Source organism: Felis catus, chromosome A2, assembly GCF_018350175.1.
Source record: "Felis catus isolate Fca126 chromosome A2, F.catus_Fca126_mat1.0, whole genome shotgun sequence".
Classification (NCBI taxonomy): Eukaryota; Metazoa; Chordata; class Mammalia; order Carnivora; family Felidae; genus Felis; species Felis catus.
The window spans coordinates 155,028,851-155,050,497 of record NC_058369.1 but is presented as its reverse complement, the minus strand read 5'-3'; the positions used below and the strand labels follow the sequence as shown (position 1 = coordinate 155,050,497).

Sequence of the window (21,647 nt, the reverse complement as noted above, 5' to 3'; positions counted from 1 at the left end):
TGCTCAAGCAAGCCAGAGGTTAGTGGAAGAGCTGGGACACAGGCAGCCTGGCTCCAGAGAAAATGAGAAGGAAGGAGGAGGAGCTGGCCTCATTTGGTCGGGGGGGGGGGGGGGGTTGGGAAGGGGGGGGTAGGGTGCAGGGCGGCCGTGCCTGTGACCCCACCTACAGAAATCTATAAGGAAAGTCTTTTTTTTTTTTTTAATTTTTTTACATTCATTTATTTTTGAGAGAGAGCACAAGTGGGGGAGGGGCAGAGAGAGAAGGAGACACAGAATCCGGAGCAGGCTCCAGGCTCCGAGCTGTCAGCACAGAGCCCGATGCGGGGCTCGAACTCACAAACCATGAGATCATGACCTGAGCCTAAGTCAGACACTTAACCAACTGAGCCACCCAGACGCCCCCATAAGGAAAGTCTTTTTAAAAACATGCCATTAAGACCCCTTTGTGCTTGGCAGTTAGGCTAGAATTGTCTACGGAAGAAGCTGAGGCTTCTGTGGTTTTCTCCCCAGGCCCTCCCTCTCTTATGGCCTTCATCTGGGGCCTGGAGAGGCAGGTGGGTCCAGATGACCCCCACACTCTCTCCTAGCTCTGAAACTCCCGGCTGCACGGTCAGAGTGCTCTGGGCCTCCTGGGACTGTGCTCCTTTGTGCCTTGCCCTCCCAGTGACCCTGGCCCAGAACCTGCTAAGGACCCCATTCCTGACCCAGGACTCCCCTCCTCAGGCATCCTGTGCTTTCCAAAGCATCCCCGGGGATGACCACCTCGTGTGTCCAGCTGTGCCGTGGGGGAGGGATCATCTAATTTCTGCTGGACCTCTCCAGCTCAAGTGATGCCTGACTCTGTGAACACACTGATGAGGGAAGGTCAGCACTGCCAGCCCACATCTCCCTGCCCTTGGTAGGCTCTCTCCTCTCCCAGGTTGATCTGTTCAGTAGAAATCACCTGGGAAGCCTGTCCCAGCTACTTGGCGTCTGCGATTCTAATCCTAGACACTTCAGAGCTGGTGTGATGCCGAAATAACTGTGTGCTCATTGAATGCCCCTCTTAACATCACTTGGGTTAGAGACAAATACACACCATGTTGTGGGTCCTCTCCAGGATTCCCAGGCCTCTGACCTAGACTGTGCCCAAAGTGGGGGCCCTCTGCACCTCCTTTTACAGCTTAAACGGTCTACTTCTGGAGGCCTCAGTTTTGGGTTTCTTGGTTGTGACCCCTTCCCTAACAGGCCAGCTAAGCCAGTACAGGGAAGCCTGGCTCACCTGTAAGAAAGTGACATCGCTGGGATGCCTGGCTGACTCAGTCAGTGGTGCATGTGACTCGATCATTAGGGTTGTAAGTTCGACCCCCACATTGGGTGTAGAAATCACTTAAAAATAAAATCGTGGGGCGTGTCAGTGGCTCAGTCCATTGAGCGTCCCGACTTGATTTGTCTCAGGTCTTGATTCCAGGGTTGTGGGATCATGCCCCACATCGGGTGGGCTCTGTGCTGAGCTCTGTCTCTTTCCCTCTCCCTCTCTTTCTCTCTCTCTCTCTCTCTAAAATAAGAAATAAAATAGGGACACCCCAGTGGCTCAGCATTTAAGCGTCCAACGTCAGCTCAGGTCATGATCTCATGGATCCTGAGTTTGAGCTCTGCATCGGGCTCTGCTGACAGCTCAGAGCCTAGACCCTGCTTCGGATTCTGTGTCTCCCTCTCTCCCCGCCCCTCTCATGCCCCTGCTCCGTCTCTGTCACTAAAAAAGTAAACATGAAAAAAATTTTGTTTTAATAAATAATAAATTCTTTTTTAAAAAAGAAAAAAGTGACATAGCTAATGATCAAAGCACAGAAACTCCACCGAAGAACATCACACGTGTGACGCTGCTGCGTGAAAAAGCCAGAAGCCATGTTGTCCTCTCCATCCTGCTCTGCTTCCCAGCTGTCCCTCCAGGACCAATCTGTGTGCACCTAAAGCTGCCTGATTTACGGGCAAAGAGCCATAAGGAACTGAAGGGTTCTCTGGCCAGGCCATGACAAACTAGGGCTTGGGGGACAGTGGCTGGCTGCAAGTTGTGTGACCTGGGAAGGTGCAGGAAGAGAGCCTCCCGCATAAGCTCCCGTGGTGGGAGGTGGGGGGGGGGGGGCTTTCCTCCTCCTTACTGGGCACAGTACTCCCCCACCCCCCCCACCCCCCGCCGCGCATGCTCCCATTTCCAGCCCTGTCCAGCCAGACGTTGAAGCAAGCCTCCCGTTCTCCTGATTCCTCCCAAACCTCGTGACACCGCAGAACAGCGCATGAGAGCAGGACATGCCCCAAGCTCCGGGAGTGGCCGCGTGGCATCCCAGGGTGGACGGGGGCCTGCATTAGGCCCGTAGTCATGCCGCCATTCCCTCCCCTGCCACACAGCGTTCTCAGTCTTCATTGCCGGGGAGTCTGCGCACTGCAGGCGGAAATAGCAGGGACTTGTGGCAAATGCTGAATGAGTTATGAAAGAGTTTCAAGTCAGGCCAAAAATCTATCAAACTTAGAATAACATTTTTGCTCCGTTTCATCTTCAGGGTGGACCCTGAGTGTTTCTTAAGGGCCTGTCAAGCCGAAGTTTTGACAGATGGAAAGGAAAGAATGCTGTTGTGATGGCTTGTTCTGTTGTCATAGCAACCCAACTAAATATTTGCTCATACCCCTTTCTTCATTGCCCCGATGGTAAACATTTTGTTTTTTAGTTCATTAATTTCAATTCCCAAAGTTTTGACTGTATCTACAGACCAGGCTGAATAGTGAAGTCAGAGCTGCACATAAACAAATCTGTACAAAAGTTTTAGATGGGACAGATTTTTAACATTTAAGAAATTCACTTTTATCTTTCTGGAGTACATGAAGGCTAGAAGCCAAGGGACTGTTGGCTTTTGATAAGTAGGATCAGGTGGTCAAATCTTGACACATACTGGAGTTTGCGCCTTGCCTTCCACACCTGGGTAACTACACAGATAAGTTCGTAGGTGGCTGTGCATTTTCATCCTTTTGCGTGCTCCTGTCGGTTCGTTGTTTCATCGGTTTCTGTAAGCCTAGGTCCTCTGTGCTGCCTAGAATCAGTTGTGCTCAGCAATGCTTACCGTCTGAGACAAGGTTGGGTTTGTGAGCCTGCCCTCTCTAGACAATGAGCTTGCCTGAGGCCGACCTGAAGTTTTGGTAGCTGCCCCCTTGGTGGCCTGGCATCCAAAATAGTACTTCATGGGGCACCTGGGTGGCTCAGCCAGTTGAGCATCGACTTCGGCTCAGGTCATGATCTCACAGTTTGTGGGTTTGGGCCCCGTGTCGGGCTCTGTGCTGACAGCTCGGAGCCTGGAGCCTGCTTTGGATTCTGTGTCTCCTGTTCTCTCTCTCTGTCCCTCTCAAAAATAAATAAGCTTAAAAAAATTCAAACTACTACTTCAGGGGGCACCTTGGATGGCTGAAGCTCGAGTCATGATCTCGCAGTTCGTGGGTTCAGGCCCCACATCGGGCTCGTTGCTGTCAGCGCAGAGCCCCCTTTGGATCCTCTGTCTCCCTCTCTCTGCCCCTGCCCTACTTGTACTCTCTCCCTCTCAAAAGTAAATAAACACTAAAAAAAAAAAAAAAAAAGGATAACAAAACAAAAACAAGATACTATTTCAGAGGTCCTCAGCACGGCTGACAGAGGTACATACATTTAAATCAGCAAAATTCTATGAAAAATACAGTGCTAGTAACATAATGACATCAGTCTGATTAAATATGAAGGGTCAACTACCTATGTTTGCATATGAACACCAAGAAGATAACACGCGGAGCCGGATTAAAAGACTAGCATAACCACAAATTGTCTTCTACTCCAAACCCATCTCAGGGTCACATGCTCTCAGGCGTGCTTGCTTTGTGTTACCGCCTTTTTTGGAACTTACTGCCAGGACTCAAAACCTCTCCACTGCTTTTGTCTGTTAGTTCACTGTTGCTGTTCTGTCCTATCTCCGTTAACGAGCCCTAGAACTGTCTTCCGATGACCAGGCGTAGTTCTTTTCAATTTCCAGCTCTTCCCAGTTCCTGGCTTTCTCTCATAGATTTGTAGTTTGTAAACATTTTGCTGGAAGGAGTTTAGAAATTATCTAGTCCATTTACTTATTTGATAGATGAGGAAGTTCAGGGCTTTTACCTGAGAGCATACGGGGAGTAGCAGACCCAGTTGGCCCAGTTTTCTTGAGGCCCAGCCTATGTTGTTGTTGTTGTTTTTTTTTAATTCAGCTACACGTCACTGCCAGATTTACAAGTACGGCAGTGAAATACAGCAGCCAGTGCCTGGTGCCATCCACCTCCCGCTAGGTCTCCCCAGGCACCAGAGCAGACCGAAGTTCGCCTTTCACTCCAGTTCCTGGGAATGATGCACCAGGAGAGATGCCTTGCTTGGGATACTAACAGATGCTGATGGATCATTCCTGAAATTCCTGGGGAGCCTGTCTAACTCAGGAAACTCATTGTTGACTTTTCTGGCAGCATTTTACAGGAGGCTCTGTGCTCTGTTCTTTCTGGTTCCCAGATGAGTTGAAAGGTTGCTGAACATAGTAAGCCCACATTGTGGCACAGGGGCTTGGTCGCACCCCCGTCCAGGAGAACTTGAATGCGCACAGGCGCATCCCAGTGGCTCTGAGCTAATGCTTCAACCCTCGTGAAGCACTGCCAAGTAGCAAAGCATTCTGGGACCTGGCCCTTCTCCCCTGTGCCCATCTTTAAACCCTGTGGCCCAGCCAGCCTCGCACGTGGGCATCATCTCCCTCCCCTGCTTTAGTACAAATTGATCCCAGCTGCAGGCTGGTGTTCCTTTCCTCCACCCCCACGTAACACAAGCCAGCTGGGAGGGCTCTCTTCCTAGGACTTCCTCCAAAAACCCTGCCTCTCCTCCGACCAGCAGGCCGCTCAGGGAGGGCATGTGACGAGCTTGCTTGAAAAGTCATCCTCTGTGTCCCCCAAACCAAAACCTGTTCTTTCCATATTCCTAAGAGACCACCCCCCACCCCCATGGAGACTCACCTTCATGGGTCTGAGAATAAAATGTCATTACCGCTTGCAGCAGAGACCGAGGAAAGCACAAGCGACACTCAGAATAATCCCTTCTTTCCTCCTCTACCACTTATTTTGGGGGAAGAGTTGTCACCGTACTCTTGGCAGAATTTGACCTTTCCTTCCAGTATTTCAAGAGGGGGAGGTGTATTTTTGTCCTTTGGGGCTTTTTGTTGTTGTTGTTGTTCTGTTTTGTTTTGTTTTTAGCGTGTTGGTGTGGGCTAGTGAGCAAGAGGAATGAGACACTCCTCAGCCCTGCCCACCTGTTGTCGTGAGCACACCGGGCCCCCTTTGCGCCTGCCCGGAGGTGCTAATGATAACCAGGTGCAGAAACATTGGGCTCCAGCTGCAACAGCACATCAGATGATTTGAAAACAAACAGAAACCACTTGTTCGGAGAAACGGCAGTGGCAGCGCCTACCTACATGGCCAACGGGGTACCCGGCTGAGTTGTCATCGTGGGTCCCCTTCAGAATTGAATTCTGGTGACCTTTAGGTCAGTGCATTCCGGCCGCAAGAGTGAATTTGATCTTCCTCAGTAACACGTATCCCCCCACTGTATGTGTGAGGCTAGCGCTGGCACTGCTTATCGTGTTTCCTAACCGGTTCCAACTGCCTTCCTTGTGCAGCCGGTGCACACTCCCCGCAGCTGAACGGGGGCCTGCCTGACCTCTGGGGGCCTCGCCCACTTGGGGTTCCCCTAGGAGCCACAGGGAGCTCTAGCAGCAGAGAGAAGCGAGCCACCGATCGCGCTTTCTCCTTCCAACCATGAGGCCACAAGAAAGCAAAAGGGCAGAAGGCCTTTTCTTTGACTTGGGCAAAAAAAGTTAAACTGATTTATTTTTCTATTGCAGTGATTGAGAAAACCACAAAAGGCTTCTCTCTCTGTGCCTCTTCAGGCCTCCATTCCTCTCGGGATCTCTTCACTTCCTCCAGGCCCCGGGCGCCGCCTCGCTCCCCACCCTGAATTCAGAGGTCAACCTCAGCCTAGGTCTCTTTAGCTATAGAATTCCAAAGGAGGGACGCCTGGCTGGCTCTGTCGGTGGAGCAAGGGACTCTTGACCTCAGGGTTGTGAGTTCAAGCCTCACGTTGGACATAAAGCTTACTTAAAAAAAAAAAAAAAAAAATCAAAAGATGAACTCTATCTCTAAGGTGGCTCCAGGTTTAAACTTCTGTGATTTTACAACTTCCCTGGGGTCAAAAGTGCTTAAACCACAACTCTAAAATGTGAATGAACTCTTCAGCGTGAGCATTGCATTTTTATTTTCCGGTAGCAAGTGGAAAGTGAGAGCCTCAGAGATGGCTGAGGTGGACCCCGCCAGACAGCGCCCTCCGTGGGGACCCGCCACTCTCCCTCCAAGTCCTGTTTAGGAGCTCACAACAGATGTGCTATAAAAAGAGACAGGTTTCATACATGAGGCTTCATTCAGGGAATTCTTTACTACGGTCTCCTTTAAGGTCCCTCTAGTCCCTTGGGAGTGAAAGCCAACCTCCCAGTAAAAAATGGAACATACCAGAATTCCAGCTGAACCATCTCTGTCCGCCTGCCTCCAACCTCCAGTTCTTCAGTCCAAGTCATTGGCTTCAGACCCTTCTTATTACAGACCATGATGAGAAATGCATTTCACGTCCAGACCCAATCCCAACACCACATACATACACACAGATAGTTACACCTGAAACGCATTGCAGCACACTCTCTCTTGTCTCTTCTTTCTGTTGTGTGTTGTTTTTTTTTTTTTTTTTTAATGTGTATCATTTTTGAGAGAAAGACAGAGCGTGAGCAGGGGAGGGGCAGAGAGAGGGAGACACAGAATCCGAAGCGGGCTCCAGGCTCCCAGCGGTGAGCACAGAGCCCGATGTGGGGCTCGAACTCACCAGCCGTGACATCACGACCTGAGCCAAAGTCCAACGCCCAACCAACTGAGCCACCCAGGTGCCCCTTTTTTGTTGTTTTTAATGCTGATCACAACCCACTAAAATTATTTCAGGACCCAATGATGGGCTGCAAAGTATAGTCTGAAAAAATCCACTCTACACCTAACTATCCTCCTTTATTTTTTAACGTTCTTCTCGGCTGTGTTCTCACAAATATAGTATGTGAGCACATCACCTTTGTAGACTGGTCACACACAGACACAGACTAGTCCTAAAACTAAAGAAATTTAGAACAGAGTAAATTCAACACATTCGTGATCAAGAAAATTAAACACAAATGGTGTGCAACTCACTGAAAGTATAAACATTCCTGGTATCTCAGAGAAAGTGATGCCTTAGGAAAATGCTTCTCTGCTCTGAGAGAAGATTCTTTGGAAGACAGAAGTCACCCCAAGCCACTGGCTGACTGATTGCTGTTATTCTCCTTGGTATAAGTCCTGACTTAATTATCCTGGGTCACTGTTACTCAAGAGGGTATTACATACTTTGTATACCTCACTCTTACAAAGAAGGTATTATAGTGATAAGAAGGAAATCTTGGGGTGGCATCTTTCTCATTTTGGGGGTGATAATTTGGAAGAAGAGACTAGGACCACATATCAGGGCAACATGGGGGTTCCGTGCTACTAAGAAGCATTTCATGACCCCAGTGAGTGTTCAGAGAGTGATGGTTTGCGAAGACAGGGAACAGGAAGGTCAGAGGGCTCATGCTGATAAATGAACAAGATTCAACATTACTCTGGTTCGAGGGGCCCCGAGTGCAGATGGGATGGAAAAGAGGGCTGGTATGTATTTTAAGGATGTTCAGGGAGTGCCACATTCATAGGAAATCCCTTAGAAAGTAAGTGATTTTTTTTTTTTTTTTGCTATTTTTTTATTGTGGCAAACCATAGATAACAGAAGGTTTACTTTTCAAGTACACAGATCAGTGGCAGTAAGTATATTCACAGTGTTTGCAACCATCAACACTGCCCATTTCCAGAGGCAGCAACTGCCTATTCTCCCTCCCCCAGCCCCTGGTAACCTCTGTTCTATTCCGTCCCTGTGAATTTGCCTATTCTGAGTCCCTCATGTAAGTGGAATCATCCAGTATTTGTCTTTTTCTGTCTGGGTATTTCACTTGCTAGCCAATATCTTTTCTCCTTAAGGAAGCCAAAGTTAAGTGATCCCACTAAAATGGGCTTGGGAAGGTTTTATGACCATGACATTACATACCTCATTCTGTTGCACTTTGCAGATACTGTGTTTTTTTTACAAGTTGAAGGTTTGTGGCAACCTGCTTCAAGCAAGTTTATCAGCACCATTTTTCCACCAGCGTTTGCTTGCTTTGTGTCTCTGTGTGACACTTTGGTAATATCTCACAATATTTTTCATTATCATTATATTTGTTATGGTCATCTGTGATTGGTGATTTATGACTCACTGGAAGCTCAGATGATGGTTAGCATTTTTTAGCAACAAACTGTTTTTTAATACTATTGCATATTTGCATACTGTATACTATGAACATAATTTTTATATGCACCGGAAAACAAAAAAAATCATTTGACTCCCTGTCCCAAACATATTTGCTTGATTTTGGGGGTGTGGAACAGAACCCTCAGTATCTCCAAGGTATGCATGCCTTTATAGGTGCCTGACATCTCTGGGAACCCAGTAAGGGGGCATTCATCTATCCAGAACTCTGCTTCCTAAACAGAACTCAGCTGAAACCTGGGGCAAACATTAAAAAGGTGGCCTAACAAATCAAATGCTGGTTATAGGGCTTGTGGCCTGAGAAGGATGCTGTATACTCCAGGGAGAAGCCATGGGCCCTCGCTTTTATTCTATTCTTACATTACACATATTTCTCACAAGCTTCTGACGTTTTGAGTCCCATGGCATTTTAGAACAGCATACTAGGATGTGAACAGAGTCGGTCTGGCCCCAGCAGGCTCACCAGCAACAAGAAACTGCCCAGAAGAAGGGAAAGTCAGCTCTTGCCCACCCTGGGAGGCTGCCAGGCATCACCATCTGTGGCACAGTGGGGCTGATATTCCAGATGACAGCCCGGGGTAATCCACCCATTCATCCAGCAGACCAGGCATGAACTCAAGCTCTGCACAGAGCACTGGGGACGGTGATCAGTGGAGCTCAGGGCTTGCCGATAAAGGCTACACCATGATCATTATTCTTTAAGAGAGAACGTTGTGTTTTTTTGTTAAGTTTTGAATTCTGGGTAAGGGGTAACTGACTGCATATGAGTTTCTTGCTTACAAGGAGAGCCCCACCGTTGGCAGTTGCCACGTAAATGCCAGAGGAGCCACCCTGTTTGCCCTGATGGCACCTAGGTATTCGTGCTTGGCTGAGCGAATGTGCGGAAGGGAACGAAGAAGCAGCTAGTGTTAGAATATAAAACTGTCTTCAGTAAGAGAAATCCATGAGCATCCATGAGAAAAGAGGCTTTCGTTGTTTTGGAAGGATATGGGGAAGAGGGGTGAAAGTGAATGATGTGGTCAAGATCTTACCAGAATGTAGCTCATGGGGCTCCTGGGTGGCTCAGTAGGTTCAGCGTCCAACTTCAGCTCAGGTCATGATCTCAGGGCTCATGGATTCGAGCTCCGCGTTGGGCTCTATGCTGACAGCTCAGAGCCTGGAGCCTGCTTCGGATTCTGTGTCTCCCTCTCTCTCTCTGTCCCTCCCTGCTCATGCTCTCTCAAAAATAAACATTAAAAAAATAATAAAATAAAAAAGAATGTAGCTTGCATGTGAAGGGACACTAGCAAAAGTTAGCTGAGGCATTCAATCTGTCCTTCTGGCTGTGTGTCCAAGCCTCACACAGGCTCCATGTGCCTGATATACTCTGCGTTAGGACTGTGTTACATGATGTACCTGCTTACACACGTGACGCCCTTTCTGACCAACACGCCTTCGGGGAGGAGTGCCCACATTTGTCTCCAGCCTCCTCCATGGAGGCCGCCCACCCTCTGAGCCTGAGCAGGCCGTGTCTGGAGCTTTCCCTGAATCTGCACCTTCTCCCCTTCTCTCCCCTCCACTGCAGCACGCTGTCCAAGTGCGGCCATGCAATGGTGGCCGCCATCTACCCGTTCACCTGGCAGCACACCTACATCCCCGTGTTGCCCCCCACCATGATCGACATCGTGTGCTCACCAACCCCCTTCCTCATCGGGCTGCTCACCAGCTCGCTGCCACTGCTCAGGGAGCTGCCGCTGGAAGAGGTGAGCTCTGGGGGCATCCCTGTTCCCTCCCGAGGGTGCCCGAGGTAGAGGGGAGGTGTTGGCTAAGGCACTGTAGGCACGCAGGGAATAGGGGACCCCATGGCTTTGTCTGTTAGATCCACGCCCCCCACCCCAGTCCGCCTCAGTGGACCCTCAGTAGCCGCAAGTTCAGTTCTCTCCTCTAAATGAACCTACTGGCCTGAGAAGGGCAGACATCTACAACTTAACCAGATGTTAAAACGTTTCATCCAGAAGTAGCCGTCTACCCTAACGTCCCCTCCCTTGCATTCCCCAAAACTGGGAGGTGGGTGGGGAGCACACAAGAGCTAACTGGAATTTATATTTGGACTAATAACAAATTTGACAGACTGTGCGAACAGGTCCTTTTTCACATCAGTTAAAGAGACAACAACCAAAATGTTTTTAATCCTCCAGTTCTGGGTTTTCAGGCTTGCACCCAAGCAGGGAACATCCTACCTGGCATTTCTGTGGGTATTTAGCCCCAGTCCCTTCCTCTAAATAATCACTGTCCTGTGTCCTGAGCTCCCAGCACTCAGAGAGGGAACCAGAGGGGCCTAACTGATACTACTCACTTCCAAACCCCCTGGGGAACACCTGTCCCTGAAATTCACCCCCGGGCCCCAGACGTGGCTCTTCTAATTGCCCAGGTAGCCTGAAGCCCCATTAAGTATTCACCAGCACACACAGCTCTTCGCATGTAAGTTTCTGAACTGCAAGGAGCTTGTCTGGGTACTGTGTGATCCCTGAAATGGCTCAGTTCAACCCCAGAAGCAGGAATGGGAGGGCTCCCTCAGCTCCTGGGCACAGTCTCTGGGATGTATTAGAGCCTGTGTTTCCAGCTGTTGGTGACAACATGGTGACCATGCAGGCCCATGCTCTTCATCATAGCCAGTGTGGCCCATGTCGAGGCCCAAGTGAGGGCCTCACTCCCTGGGTCACGTAAGCAGAGGCCAGCATTTTCCTGACCTGTGCTATAGGCGCCTCACTTGCCTCACGCAACACCTGGCCCACCTGGCCCGAGTCCCAGTCCCCAGTCCCTGTTTACGGAGACAAGGGGAAGGTGCCTACCCTAAAAGCTTTGACTAATGAAAGCCCAGCACCTGCAGCTTGATTTATTCTCCAGCTGGATCCACTCCTCTGGGTTTCTCTCTTCTTGTCCCGTTCAGAGAAAGGACAAGGCCACCTGGGTAGCTGAGAGGAGAGAGCGAGCTGGGAGTGGGGGGTGGCAGTGTCGAATGGAATGGAAGCAAGGGGGGGCCTGGGGGGCCTGTAGCATCTTTTGCCCACCCCAGTAACCTGCACACTAAAAATCTGTCCCAAAGGCTCTGCCTTAGCCAGCGTGGGAACGGGACAGGGAGTCCAATCTGTGGCATACACATGTCCCAGCTGTGGTTTCAGTGTTGAAAGCATGCGATTCTGGAAAGCCCTTCCCCACCCCCTACCTCCCCTCTTCATCACTTGTGGCTACAGTGGCAACGTCGGGAAACCACAAATGGGCCACTCTATCCCCCACCCTAGCTGCCTGTCGGGATGCCAAGAAGGAAGAAGGCTAAGAGTCTGTCACTACATCCCAGAAACCCTGGTGACAGTAATCGTCCCTTTTCTTCATCTTGCAGGTCCTTGTGGTTGACCTGGTCAACAATCGGTTCCTCAGACAGGTGAGTAAAAAGGCTGGCTTCAGCGTGCTGCTCTGTTTTCACCTCTCTGTTGTTTGGGACACAATTTTCCGGGTCTGGAAAGGCTCCTTGGTGGGCCTGGGATTGCACAATAGGCCGGCAGGCTTGAGTGATCCCTAGCCGGGCTGTACTGAGAACAGGACAGAAGGCAGGGGTCAAAGGGGAAGGGTTTGGGAATGGATTGAGTCCCATTTGTTGTGTTAGAAAATTATTTTCTAACAGTTAGAAGCTTTGTATAGGTTATAACTATAGTCGGGGCGCCTGGGTGACTCAGTCGGTTAAACATCGGACACTTGATTTTGGCTCAGGCCACGATCTCAAAGTTCGTGAGTTCAAGCCCCACATCAGGCTCTGCGCTGACAACAGAGAGGCTGCTTGGGATTCTTTCTCACCCCTTCTGTCTCTGCCCCTCCCCTGCTCATGCTATCTCTGTCTCTCTCAAAATAAATAAAATAAACTTAAAAAAAAAAAAGAATATCTTAAAAAACAAAAGGAAAGAGAAAGAAAAAAACACAGTTGACCCTTAAACAACACAAGGGTTAGAAGTGTCCCTGCATAGTTGACAATCTGTGTATAATAACTTTTGACTTAACCAAAGACTTCATTACCGATAGCCTACTGATGGCCAAAAGCCTTACTGATAGGACAGACAGTTGATTAATACGTATTTTCTTTGTTATATGTCTTATACATCAGATACTCGGAATAAAGTAAGCTAGAGAAAAAAAGAGAAAGTATTACCAAGAAAATCATAAGGAAGAGAAAATACATTTACAGGACTGTACTGGATTTATTGAAAAAGAAGTTGCCTGTAAGTGGACCTACAGAGTTCAAACCCGTGTTGTTCAAAGGTCAACTGTGTGTGTGTGTATACGTGTGTGTGTGTGTGTGTGTGTGTGTGTGTGTGTGTGTGTGTGTGTGTGTGCACGCACACACCTCTAAAAAAGATGGAAAGGAAAACTCACCAAAACATGGATACTAACTGTTCGGGGTAGGAGACTGAAAAGGAGGCAGAGTATGAGAGATCTTAAATTGTTTTAATACTTTCATTTGTTTTCTATAATGATCATAAACTACTCTCATTATCAGAGAAAATAATACACATTTATTTTCTTGTTACCACTCGCCTAAGAGAGCTAACTCCTATCAGATCTTGCAAAGAATCACGGTAGTAAGGTTTTCCAGGCATTCTGTTGGATTGCTTTTAAACTTGGACGTGGCCATACTGCTGAAAAGTTCTGTCATGTTAATGTGGTTTGTTCGGTTTTTTTAATCATTACTTTTGTCTGCTTGCCCTTCCCAAGGCCCTCCTGCTCTGAGGTCAGATCATAAAGCCAACTTCGGATCACACTGGTCATCTGTCCTGACCACAGCTCCCTTATTAGCACTGGCTATCCTGAAGGGTGGGGGCAGCGGGGAACATTTGTTGAGTATCTACTAGGTGCCAAGGACTTTGTATTGTACTTAATTTCCCCCCAGCTTTATTGAGATATTACTGACATATACCAGTTTACAATGATGATTTGATACACGTACATACTATGAAATGATTATCACAATAAGATTAGTTAACACTTCTATCCTCTCACATTATTATCCTTTGTGTGTGTGTGATGACATTTAAGACCTAGTAACAAACCTCAAGTATACAGTGGAGTGCTGTTGTTAACTGTAGTTACCTTGCCATGCATTGGATTTCCCCGGAACTTATCTTACAACCTGAAGATTATACCCATTTCCCCCACACCCTGGCTCCTGGCAACCACCATTCTACTCGAAATCTGTGAGTTCGGCTTTTTTAGATTTCACATAGAAGGGAGAACATACAGGATTTGTCTTTGTCTGACTCCTTTCACTAAGTATAATGCCCTCAAGGTCAATCCATGTTGTCACAAAGGCAAGATTTCCTGCTTTTTTATAACTGACTAATACTCCATTATATGTGTATGTGTGTGTGTATACATTCCATTGTGTGTATGTATGTATATGTATGTTGTATGTGTGTGTATATGTGTGTGTATATTCTTTGTTATCTATTTTTTTTTTTATTTTTTTTTAATGTTTATTTTTTGAGAGAGACAGAGACAGAATGTGAGTGGGCTAGAGGCAGAGAGAGAGGGAGGCACAGAATCCGAAGCAGGCTCCAGGCTCTGAGCTACCAGCACAGAGCCCGACGCGGGGCTCGAACTCACGGACAGTGATATCATGACCCGAGCCGAGGTCAGACGCCTAACCGACTGAGCCGCCCACGTGCCCCTGTCTATTATTTTCTTTATTCACTCATCCATGAATGAACACTTAGGTTGTTCCCATGTCTTGGCCTTTGTGAATAATGCTGCAGTGAGCATGGAGGTGCAGATACCTCTTCAAGATAGTGATTTCATTTCCTTTAGATATATACCCAGAAGTGGGATTACTGAATCAGAGGGTAGTTCTATCGTTAACTTTTGAGGAACCTTCATGCTGTTTCCCATTCACGCTGCACTATTTGACGCTCCCACCAACGGTGCACAAGTATACGACTGTCGTTCACCATTTCTTTCACTGTGCAGAAGCTCTTTAGTGCAATGTGGCCCTTTTTTATTTTTGCTTTTGTCACTGTGCTTTTAGGTGTCATAACCGAAAAAATCATTGTCAAGATCAATGTCAAGGAACTTTTTCCATTTATTTCCAATAGTTTTACAGTTTCAGGTCTTATCTTTAAATCTTTAATCCATTTCATGTTGATTTTTGTGAGTGGTGTAAGATAGGGGTCCAATTTTTTGCCTTTGCATGTGAATTTCCCGGCACCATTTGTTGAAGAGACCATCATTCTTTGAATTGAATTCTTTTGTTTTTTTAAGTTTTTTTTTAAGTTGATTTTTGAGAGAAAGAGTGAGTGGAGGAGGGGCAGAGAGAGAGGCAAAGAGAGAGAATCCCAAGCAGGCTCCACACTGTCAATGCCACAGCCCAATGTGGGTCTCAAACCCACAAACCATGAGATCATGACCTGAGCCAGTCAGATACTTAACTGACTGAGCCACCCAGATGCCCCTCCTCATTGAATTCTTAGCTCCCTTGCCAAATATTAGTTGAGCATAAATGCGTGGGTTTATTTCTAGGCTCTCGTATCTGATCCATTGGTTTATGTGTCTCTTTTCATGCCAGTACCATACTGTTTTGATAACTATAGCTTTGTAATAAAATTTGAAATCAGGAATTGTGAGGCCTCCAGCTTTATTCTTCTTTCTCAGGATTGCTTTGGCTACTCATTGTCTTTCGTGGTTCCATGTGAAATTTAGGATAGCTGTTTTTATTTCTATAAAAAATGCCATTGCAATTTTGATAGGGATTGCACTGAGTCTATAGATGGCTTTGGGTAATATGGACATTTTAACAACATTGATTTTTCTTTTTTTTTTTTTTAATTTTTTTTTTAACGTTTATTTGTTTTTGAGACAGAGAGACAGAGCATGAACGGGGGAGGGGCAGAGAGAGAGGGAAACACAGAATCTGAAACAGGCTCCAGGCTCTGAGCCATCAGCACAGAGCCCGACACAGGGCTCGAACTCACGGACCGCGAGATCGTGACCTGGCTGAAGTCGGACACTTAACCGACTGAGCCACCCAGGCGCCCCAACATTGATTTTTCTAATCCATAAACACAGAATATCTTTTCATTTATTTACATCTTGGTCAGATTCTTTCATCGATGTCTTCTATATGCATTTAATCTTCACAATGGGGTAGATACGGATTGCTAGCCCATTTTACAAGTGGGGAAACCGAGGCTCGTATCGCTTGTAAAAAGTGGAATAGAGATTCAAACCTCAGATCTCTGTCTCTAAATCATATTCCTTCCGCTAAACCAAAAACTGTGCCAGGATGGCCCTGCGGTGTATCCAGCATGACCTGTTGGCCAGGATGCAGCTATCCACCCCAGAAGCCCTGGGGCAATGGCCCACCTGCTTTTTCTGCTTTACAGATGGATGACGAGGACTCCATTCTCCCCAGGAAGCTGCAGGTAGCCCTGGAGCACATTCTGGAGCAGAGGAATGACCTGGCTAGTGACCAGGACGAAGGGCCCCCGGACTGCAAGCGTGGTAAGTGCCCAGCCACCTCCCAGACTGCACCTTGCTCTTCCGTCATTACAGTCCGGGAGCAAATGGGCAAGTGACTGTCCCTTCCACGTGGCCGGCCAGAGAGGCATGCCCGGAGAGAAAGTGGGTCTGTAACCCCTTTATCTGGATCTCATTCTAACACTGAATCGTGAGATGATTTTTCCCGTCTCCTCCGTTTGGGCCCTAAAATCCCTGATGACAAGGGGACACAAAATGACTTCATCACCTTGGGTAACCTGTGTCTCGGGGGCTCTGTGTCAACCCTGCCCTCACCGGCCTCTCGCACTGTGCTCAGGCCCGGAGTCCAGCCCCTTGAACGAGGTGGTGTCAGAAGCCTTTGTCCGCTTCTTCGTGGAGATCGTGGGTCACTACTCCTTGTTCCTGACGGCGGGCGAGCGCGAGGAGAGGACCCTGCAGCGAGAGGCCTTCCGCAAAGCCGTCTCCTCCAAGAGCCTCCGCCGTTTCCTGGAGGTTTTCATGGAGACCCAGACCTTTCGGGGCTTCATCCAAGAGCGGGAACTGCGCCGGCAGGATGCCAGAGGTGAGGAGGCACCTTCCACGTGGGGGCCCAGGCAGCTAGGGACGCCCCGGCCCCGGGGGCAGATGAGTAAAAAGGAAGGTCATGGAACCAGCGCCCTGGTGGGACCAGTGCGGCTGCCTGCTCTGGAGAACGCCCCTTCTTGCCACCTCGGAGCTGAGCCAGCTGCCCCAGTGTCCTGCCTGTCTTCTCGGGCCATCTCTGTCCCCTCTCACAGCCTCTCCCAGAACCACAGTCCAGGTTCTGGTGGCAAGTTCTCCTTCTGTTCTATCTTTCCAACTTGACGAAACGCTTGAGAACACTCTCCCCTGTCTCTCTCTGGCCCCTCGTCTCCTTTTCCTCAGGCCTCTCCTCCTCCCTTCTGCCCTTCTTTCCTCCATCTCCACTGGGCATGGCAAGAGCCAGCTGGGACGGGACGGCGGAAGAGAGGAAGGCCGAGGCCTCCACTTTGTGTGAGGGCCTCCTGACGCTTAGCCAGATTGACCACACAGGAGGGAGGACAGCAGTGGCTCTCCCAGCATGGGGGTCATCTCGCCACAGAGGCCACCCATTCCCCTCCTGCACTCTCTCTCCTCCCTCTTCCTGTCCCCTTTGGCTGGGTTCCATCGTATTTCCAGGGCTGGAGGAGGCAAAGTATGTGAAGGAGGATCAGATCACTCCCTCTCTTTCTTACATCATCTTAAGCCCTTTCGGGAATCGAAAAGCTAGAAATGTGGGTAAAGACGGTCACCGATGGGATTAGACCGGGGTCGGTGGAGAGACGCTTACCACCCAGGTGCAGTGAGTAGGGAGGGCAGGGGGGCCCTGGGAGAGCCTCGGCCTGGGCCTTGCTGTCCTCTGGTGCTGTGATGGCAGAGACTAGGCTAAGGAACCAAAGCCCCACATTCCTGGAGCTCTTTGCAAAGTAATGATGGAGGCTGGCCACACTTCAGGTATTCTGATGAGTGGTAACTGAAGAGACAAAAGGAAATTGATTAAAGTATGAGTCACACTCTCCATGATAGGATTCCTTTAAAGAGAAGCTCTGCTTTACCAGCATATCTGTCTACAGATCACTATTTGATAGAAAGGTCGAGAGACACAAAAGCTTAAAAGTAGCATGGAAGGCAGCCTCTATCCAGGGAAGACCGATGAGAAAAGAAGACAGAATGGCTGAGGCTCCCGCCCTGGCCTCACACCTACGAGGTGCTGTGTCTGGCCCTGCTGAGCTGATAGATGGCTGATGGATTCCCAGGAAGCCAACCACTTGGCCAGCGTTCCTCGTATGGGAGGCTGCAGGAGTCCTGAAAGCCAGGGCCGTCTGGTTCATCCTCCAAACCGCGTGCCTGGCACGGTATAGACACTTGGAAGGTGTTTGCTGAATAAAAATAGGATTTCACATACGGGCTAGCTTTCTAGCCTTCCAAAGACACTTACTGCACAAGGTTGGGCAATTATAAGGGCAATAAAAACCCTTAGAAACCTTACGATTCAGAGCATGTTTATAGGAGCCGCTCGTCTCAGAAGCAAGGTTTTTTTTTTTTATGGCAATAAGGAAATGGGTATGTTTAGAAGAGAGGGAAAGAGAAGGGACTAAAATGGCTGGGATTTCTTTTGCCAACAGGTCTCTTTGAGGTCCGAGCCCAGGAGTACCTGGAAACACTCCCCAGTGGAGAACACAGTGGCGTCAATAGGTTCCTGAAGGGACTTGGTAAGGCCCAGCTGTCAGTCCCCAGCACCAGCCTCTGGTCCTTGGAGTCTCAGCCAGTTGCCTCCCCTGGGGTGGGTCCTAAATAATGCTGAGCTGTGCTTCCGCATCAGCATTGTAACCTCCTGTTCTAATCTGGCCCCAGAATAGAAACTGAGGAAGCTAAGGACCCCTCCTGCTTTACAGCCCCCTGGGCTGTCTTGCTATCTTCCTTCGCTGTTATCTCCCGTGGTCTTTTTTTTTTTTTTTTTTTTTAACTTACATAGTTAGAGAGAGAGAGAGAGAGAGAGAGAGAGAGAGAGAGAGAGCGAGCGAGCAGGCTTGTGTGTAAGGGAGGAGCACAGGGGGAGGGAGAGAGAATCCCAAGCAGGCTCCACACCCTTAGTACAGAGCCCAATGCGGGGGCTCAAACCCACAAACTAAGAGATCATGACCTGTGCTGAAATCAAGAGTTGGAAGCTTAACCAACTGAGCCACCCAGGTGCCCCCTTTTTGTTCCCCCTTTTTTACTCCCACACTCTTGAATCTTCTGGGGAATCGAGTTTAGGAAGTGTGAAGGGAACCAGAGAAGGGTGTATGGCAGGAAAGGCCTGGACTAGTCTCCAAGTGGCCCTGAAAAGTGGAAACGTAAGAATTATAAGGACCTTGGGGCGCCTGGCTGACTCAGTCAGTGGAGCGTGCAACTCTTGAGCTCAGGGTTATGAGTTTGAGCCCTATGTTGGGTGTAGAGATTAGTTAAAAAAATAAATAAAAATTAAAAGGAAAATAAAAGAATCGTAAGGACTTTGGTTGAATTGCACTGACAAGGCACAGGAGGAGCTACACGTGGCCATACTGTGCCTGCCCCGACCCACCGGGCCGCCGGGAGTCTTCTCCATCCTTGGCTCCTCAAGGACACGGCACATTCAGTGCTTCCTGTGTCACCAGTGCAGGAGCAAAGCCTCCTTTCCGGCTCTGAAGCTCTTCCTTTCAAAACTCCCACCTCTGGGGAAGATCCCTTTTCGTCACGGAAGGGCACACAGAGAGGCTTCAGAGGTGACACCGGAGGCCACACTTGTCCACGCCGCGTCTAGGATGAAAAGAGCAGGATTTCACTTTTGCCCACCTGGTGAAATGTTCTCGTTTTGTTTTCTTTTTTTCTTTTTTTTTTTAGGCAATAAAATGAAGTTTCTCCACAAGAAATAACCTTCGGCTCATCCTCAAGGCGAAACTTCCTCCTAGTGCAAGCACATTTTTAAAAAAAACAGTCCTAGTGGCCTTTCTGAAACGCTGGGTCCTGGTTGTCCCACGTGTGGGGTGAAGGCCAGGATGGTTTCCGGCTGCCGCACAGCCTCCCCAGGACCCAGGGCCCAAGAGCCGTGCAGCAGGTGCTGCTTCTCCAGAACAGCGCTGCGAAGGGGACCTGAGAGCAGGCATGTCACCGACATTCAGATGTATTGTTTGGGTTGTTGGGTTTGGGACTCTTTATATTTTTAACCTTAGGTATTAAAAGAAAGAAAAGTGTTTGGGTTTTCTTTTTATTATGCCAGGGCTAGGAAGAGTCTCTTCTGCCCTGTGCCATCTTGCCCTGGTTCATCCTGCCTGGCAGCTGGGCTCTGAAGCCAAGAGGAGGGAGGAGGAGGAGGGCAGGAGCAGTGACCGGGGACTTAGAAACAAGGTGCTCCTCTGGCAGAAGCAGGGACAGATGCAGGTGTCAGGGGAGGAGGGCTGTGGCGATGCCTACCACGCTCCTGCTCACAAGTTGGGGGGGGGAGGGGAGTGGGGGACACCTTTCCTCTCCCCGAAAGGATTGGCCTGTGTGTGGAATGAGGTCATATCGGGGCTGTAGGAACAGTTGCCTCCTGGGATGAGCTGCACTTGAGGCCAGCCAGTGATGCCACCTGGTGGCCAAGGTCATTTGTTGTACAACCCAGTCGTCTCGTCCCAAAAGGACCTGACTCCTCTGGATGGCCTTCTTCTCTCTTCAAAGCCATAGCATCACTCACTGCCCAAGCAGTCCATGACTTTTAGAGGCACACACAAGAAGGAAATCTCCTGCTAAGGTCTGTTAAGGAAACGTTCTTGAGGTCCTTAAAACACGGAAGCCACAGCTTTGACCCTATTCCCATTTATATCATAGGAAACGTTCCCATCTTCTTGTAGGGACCCAAATCAGCATAAGTGAAATAGTACATGTGCCGGAAAAATGGAGGGGCTTGTGGTGTTGATGTTAACAAGAGGGGCATCCAGACTTTGGGGTTAGCTTCCTCAGACCTGTGCTCCAGTGAGGAGGCTTACTCCTCTGGACCAGAAGCAGGGAGGTGTGGAAGAGGCTACACCCCAAGTGCCATCCTGCAAGGGCTGCAGGGGGGACGCAGGAAAAGAATGGTGGGCAGCACAGGCAAGTTCTCAAGCAGGCCTCAGGCCCACCACCACAGCATATCCCACTGGTGGATCCCCTCCGGACGGCACCAGCAGTCTGAACTCTGTAATGGCCCAAGGACCTGTGCCACTTGGCAGAGGTTCTCACCTTTAGGGAGTTGGGAGCAAGGAGTCTTCTAAGGGGAAAAAAAAAAAAAAAAGAACAAGAAGGAAAATGAAGAAGAGGTTGACCTGTCATTCTCCATTAAAGGTTCTTAACTGGAGTCATGAATGACCCCCTCCCACCTGCAGGTTGTATCCAAGCTTTGGTATGTCCATTTGTTTTTTAGGAGAGAGGATCCATGGTTTATATCAGATTCTCAAAGGGGTCCAAGACCCCCCAAAATGGTAGGAACCAGTCTATACATCACAGTTAACCTGGGTAGGTATGTGTGTTGGGGTTGGGGGGCGGGGGAGACTGAATAGGCGTCTCTTGAGTCTTGGGGGCTCAGGAATTTGTACCTAACAAGCTCCTCAGATTAGTTTATTTTATTAATACCAATATTCTACCCAGAGATGATCACTTTTAATATTTTGGAATATACCTTCTTTTCTAACTTATTTCATATTATATTGTTTACTTAACACCTCCAGGTGAATAAATACACATCTTTGTCAACATTTCTTATGATTGTGTAACACTCTATTTTATAGATGTACTAAAAGTTATTTTACCAATCCTCTACCTTTCTGCATGCAGGATATTTCCAGTTTTTAATATCCTAAAGAGCATTGAGAAAAGCATCATTGTATAAGTATCTCAGTACTTTGCCTTATTTTCATTCTCATTTTTGCTTGAAGTAAAATATACATAACAGAAAAGTTCTCCGATCGTGAGTTACGGCATAACAAACCTTTGCAAATGACCACATTCGTGTAACCATCATTCAGGTCAAGAAGAGAAGATCATCAGACCCTGGAGAACCCTCCTACCCGCCTTCCCAGCGTTCCTCCGGTCCAACTCTGCTTATGTTCAAACTAAATCAACTGAAAAGTTGTCTACAATTTGCAAAGTG

General features: G+C 48.6%; 1 protein-coding gene across 5 annotated transcripts in view; it reads left to right on the top strand.

Annotated features, from left to right (window-relative positions):
• Positions 1–21,252, top strand: part of DENND2A (DENN domain containing 2A) — a 105,648-nt gene extending 84,396 nt beyond the window's left edge. For all 5 annotated transcript variants that reach the window (XM_023250633.2, XM_023250632.2, XM_045052851.1 and 2 more), the window contains 6 exons: positions 10,032–10,209; positions 11,847–11,888; positions 15,871–15,988; positions 16,302–16,547; positions 18,148–18,234; positions 19,385–21,252. In XM_023250633.2, the coding sequence (XP_023106401.2) occupies positions 10,032–10,209; positions 11,847–11,888; positions 15,871–15,988; positions 16,302–16,547; positions 18,148–18,234; positions 19,385–19,416 (703 nt within the window). In that variant the 3' untranslated portion in view covers positions 19,417–21,252. The remainder of the gene's footprint in view (positions 1–10,031; positions 10,210–11,846; positions 11,889–15,870; positions 15,989–16,301; positions 16,548–18,147; positions 18,235–19,384) is intronic.
• Positions 21,253–21,647: the final 395 nt, after the last annotated feature.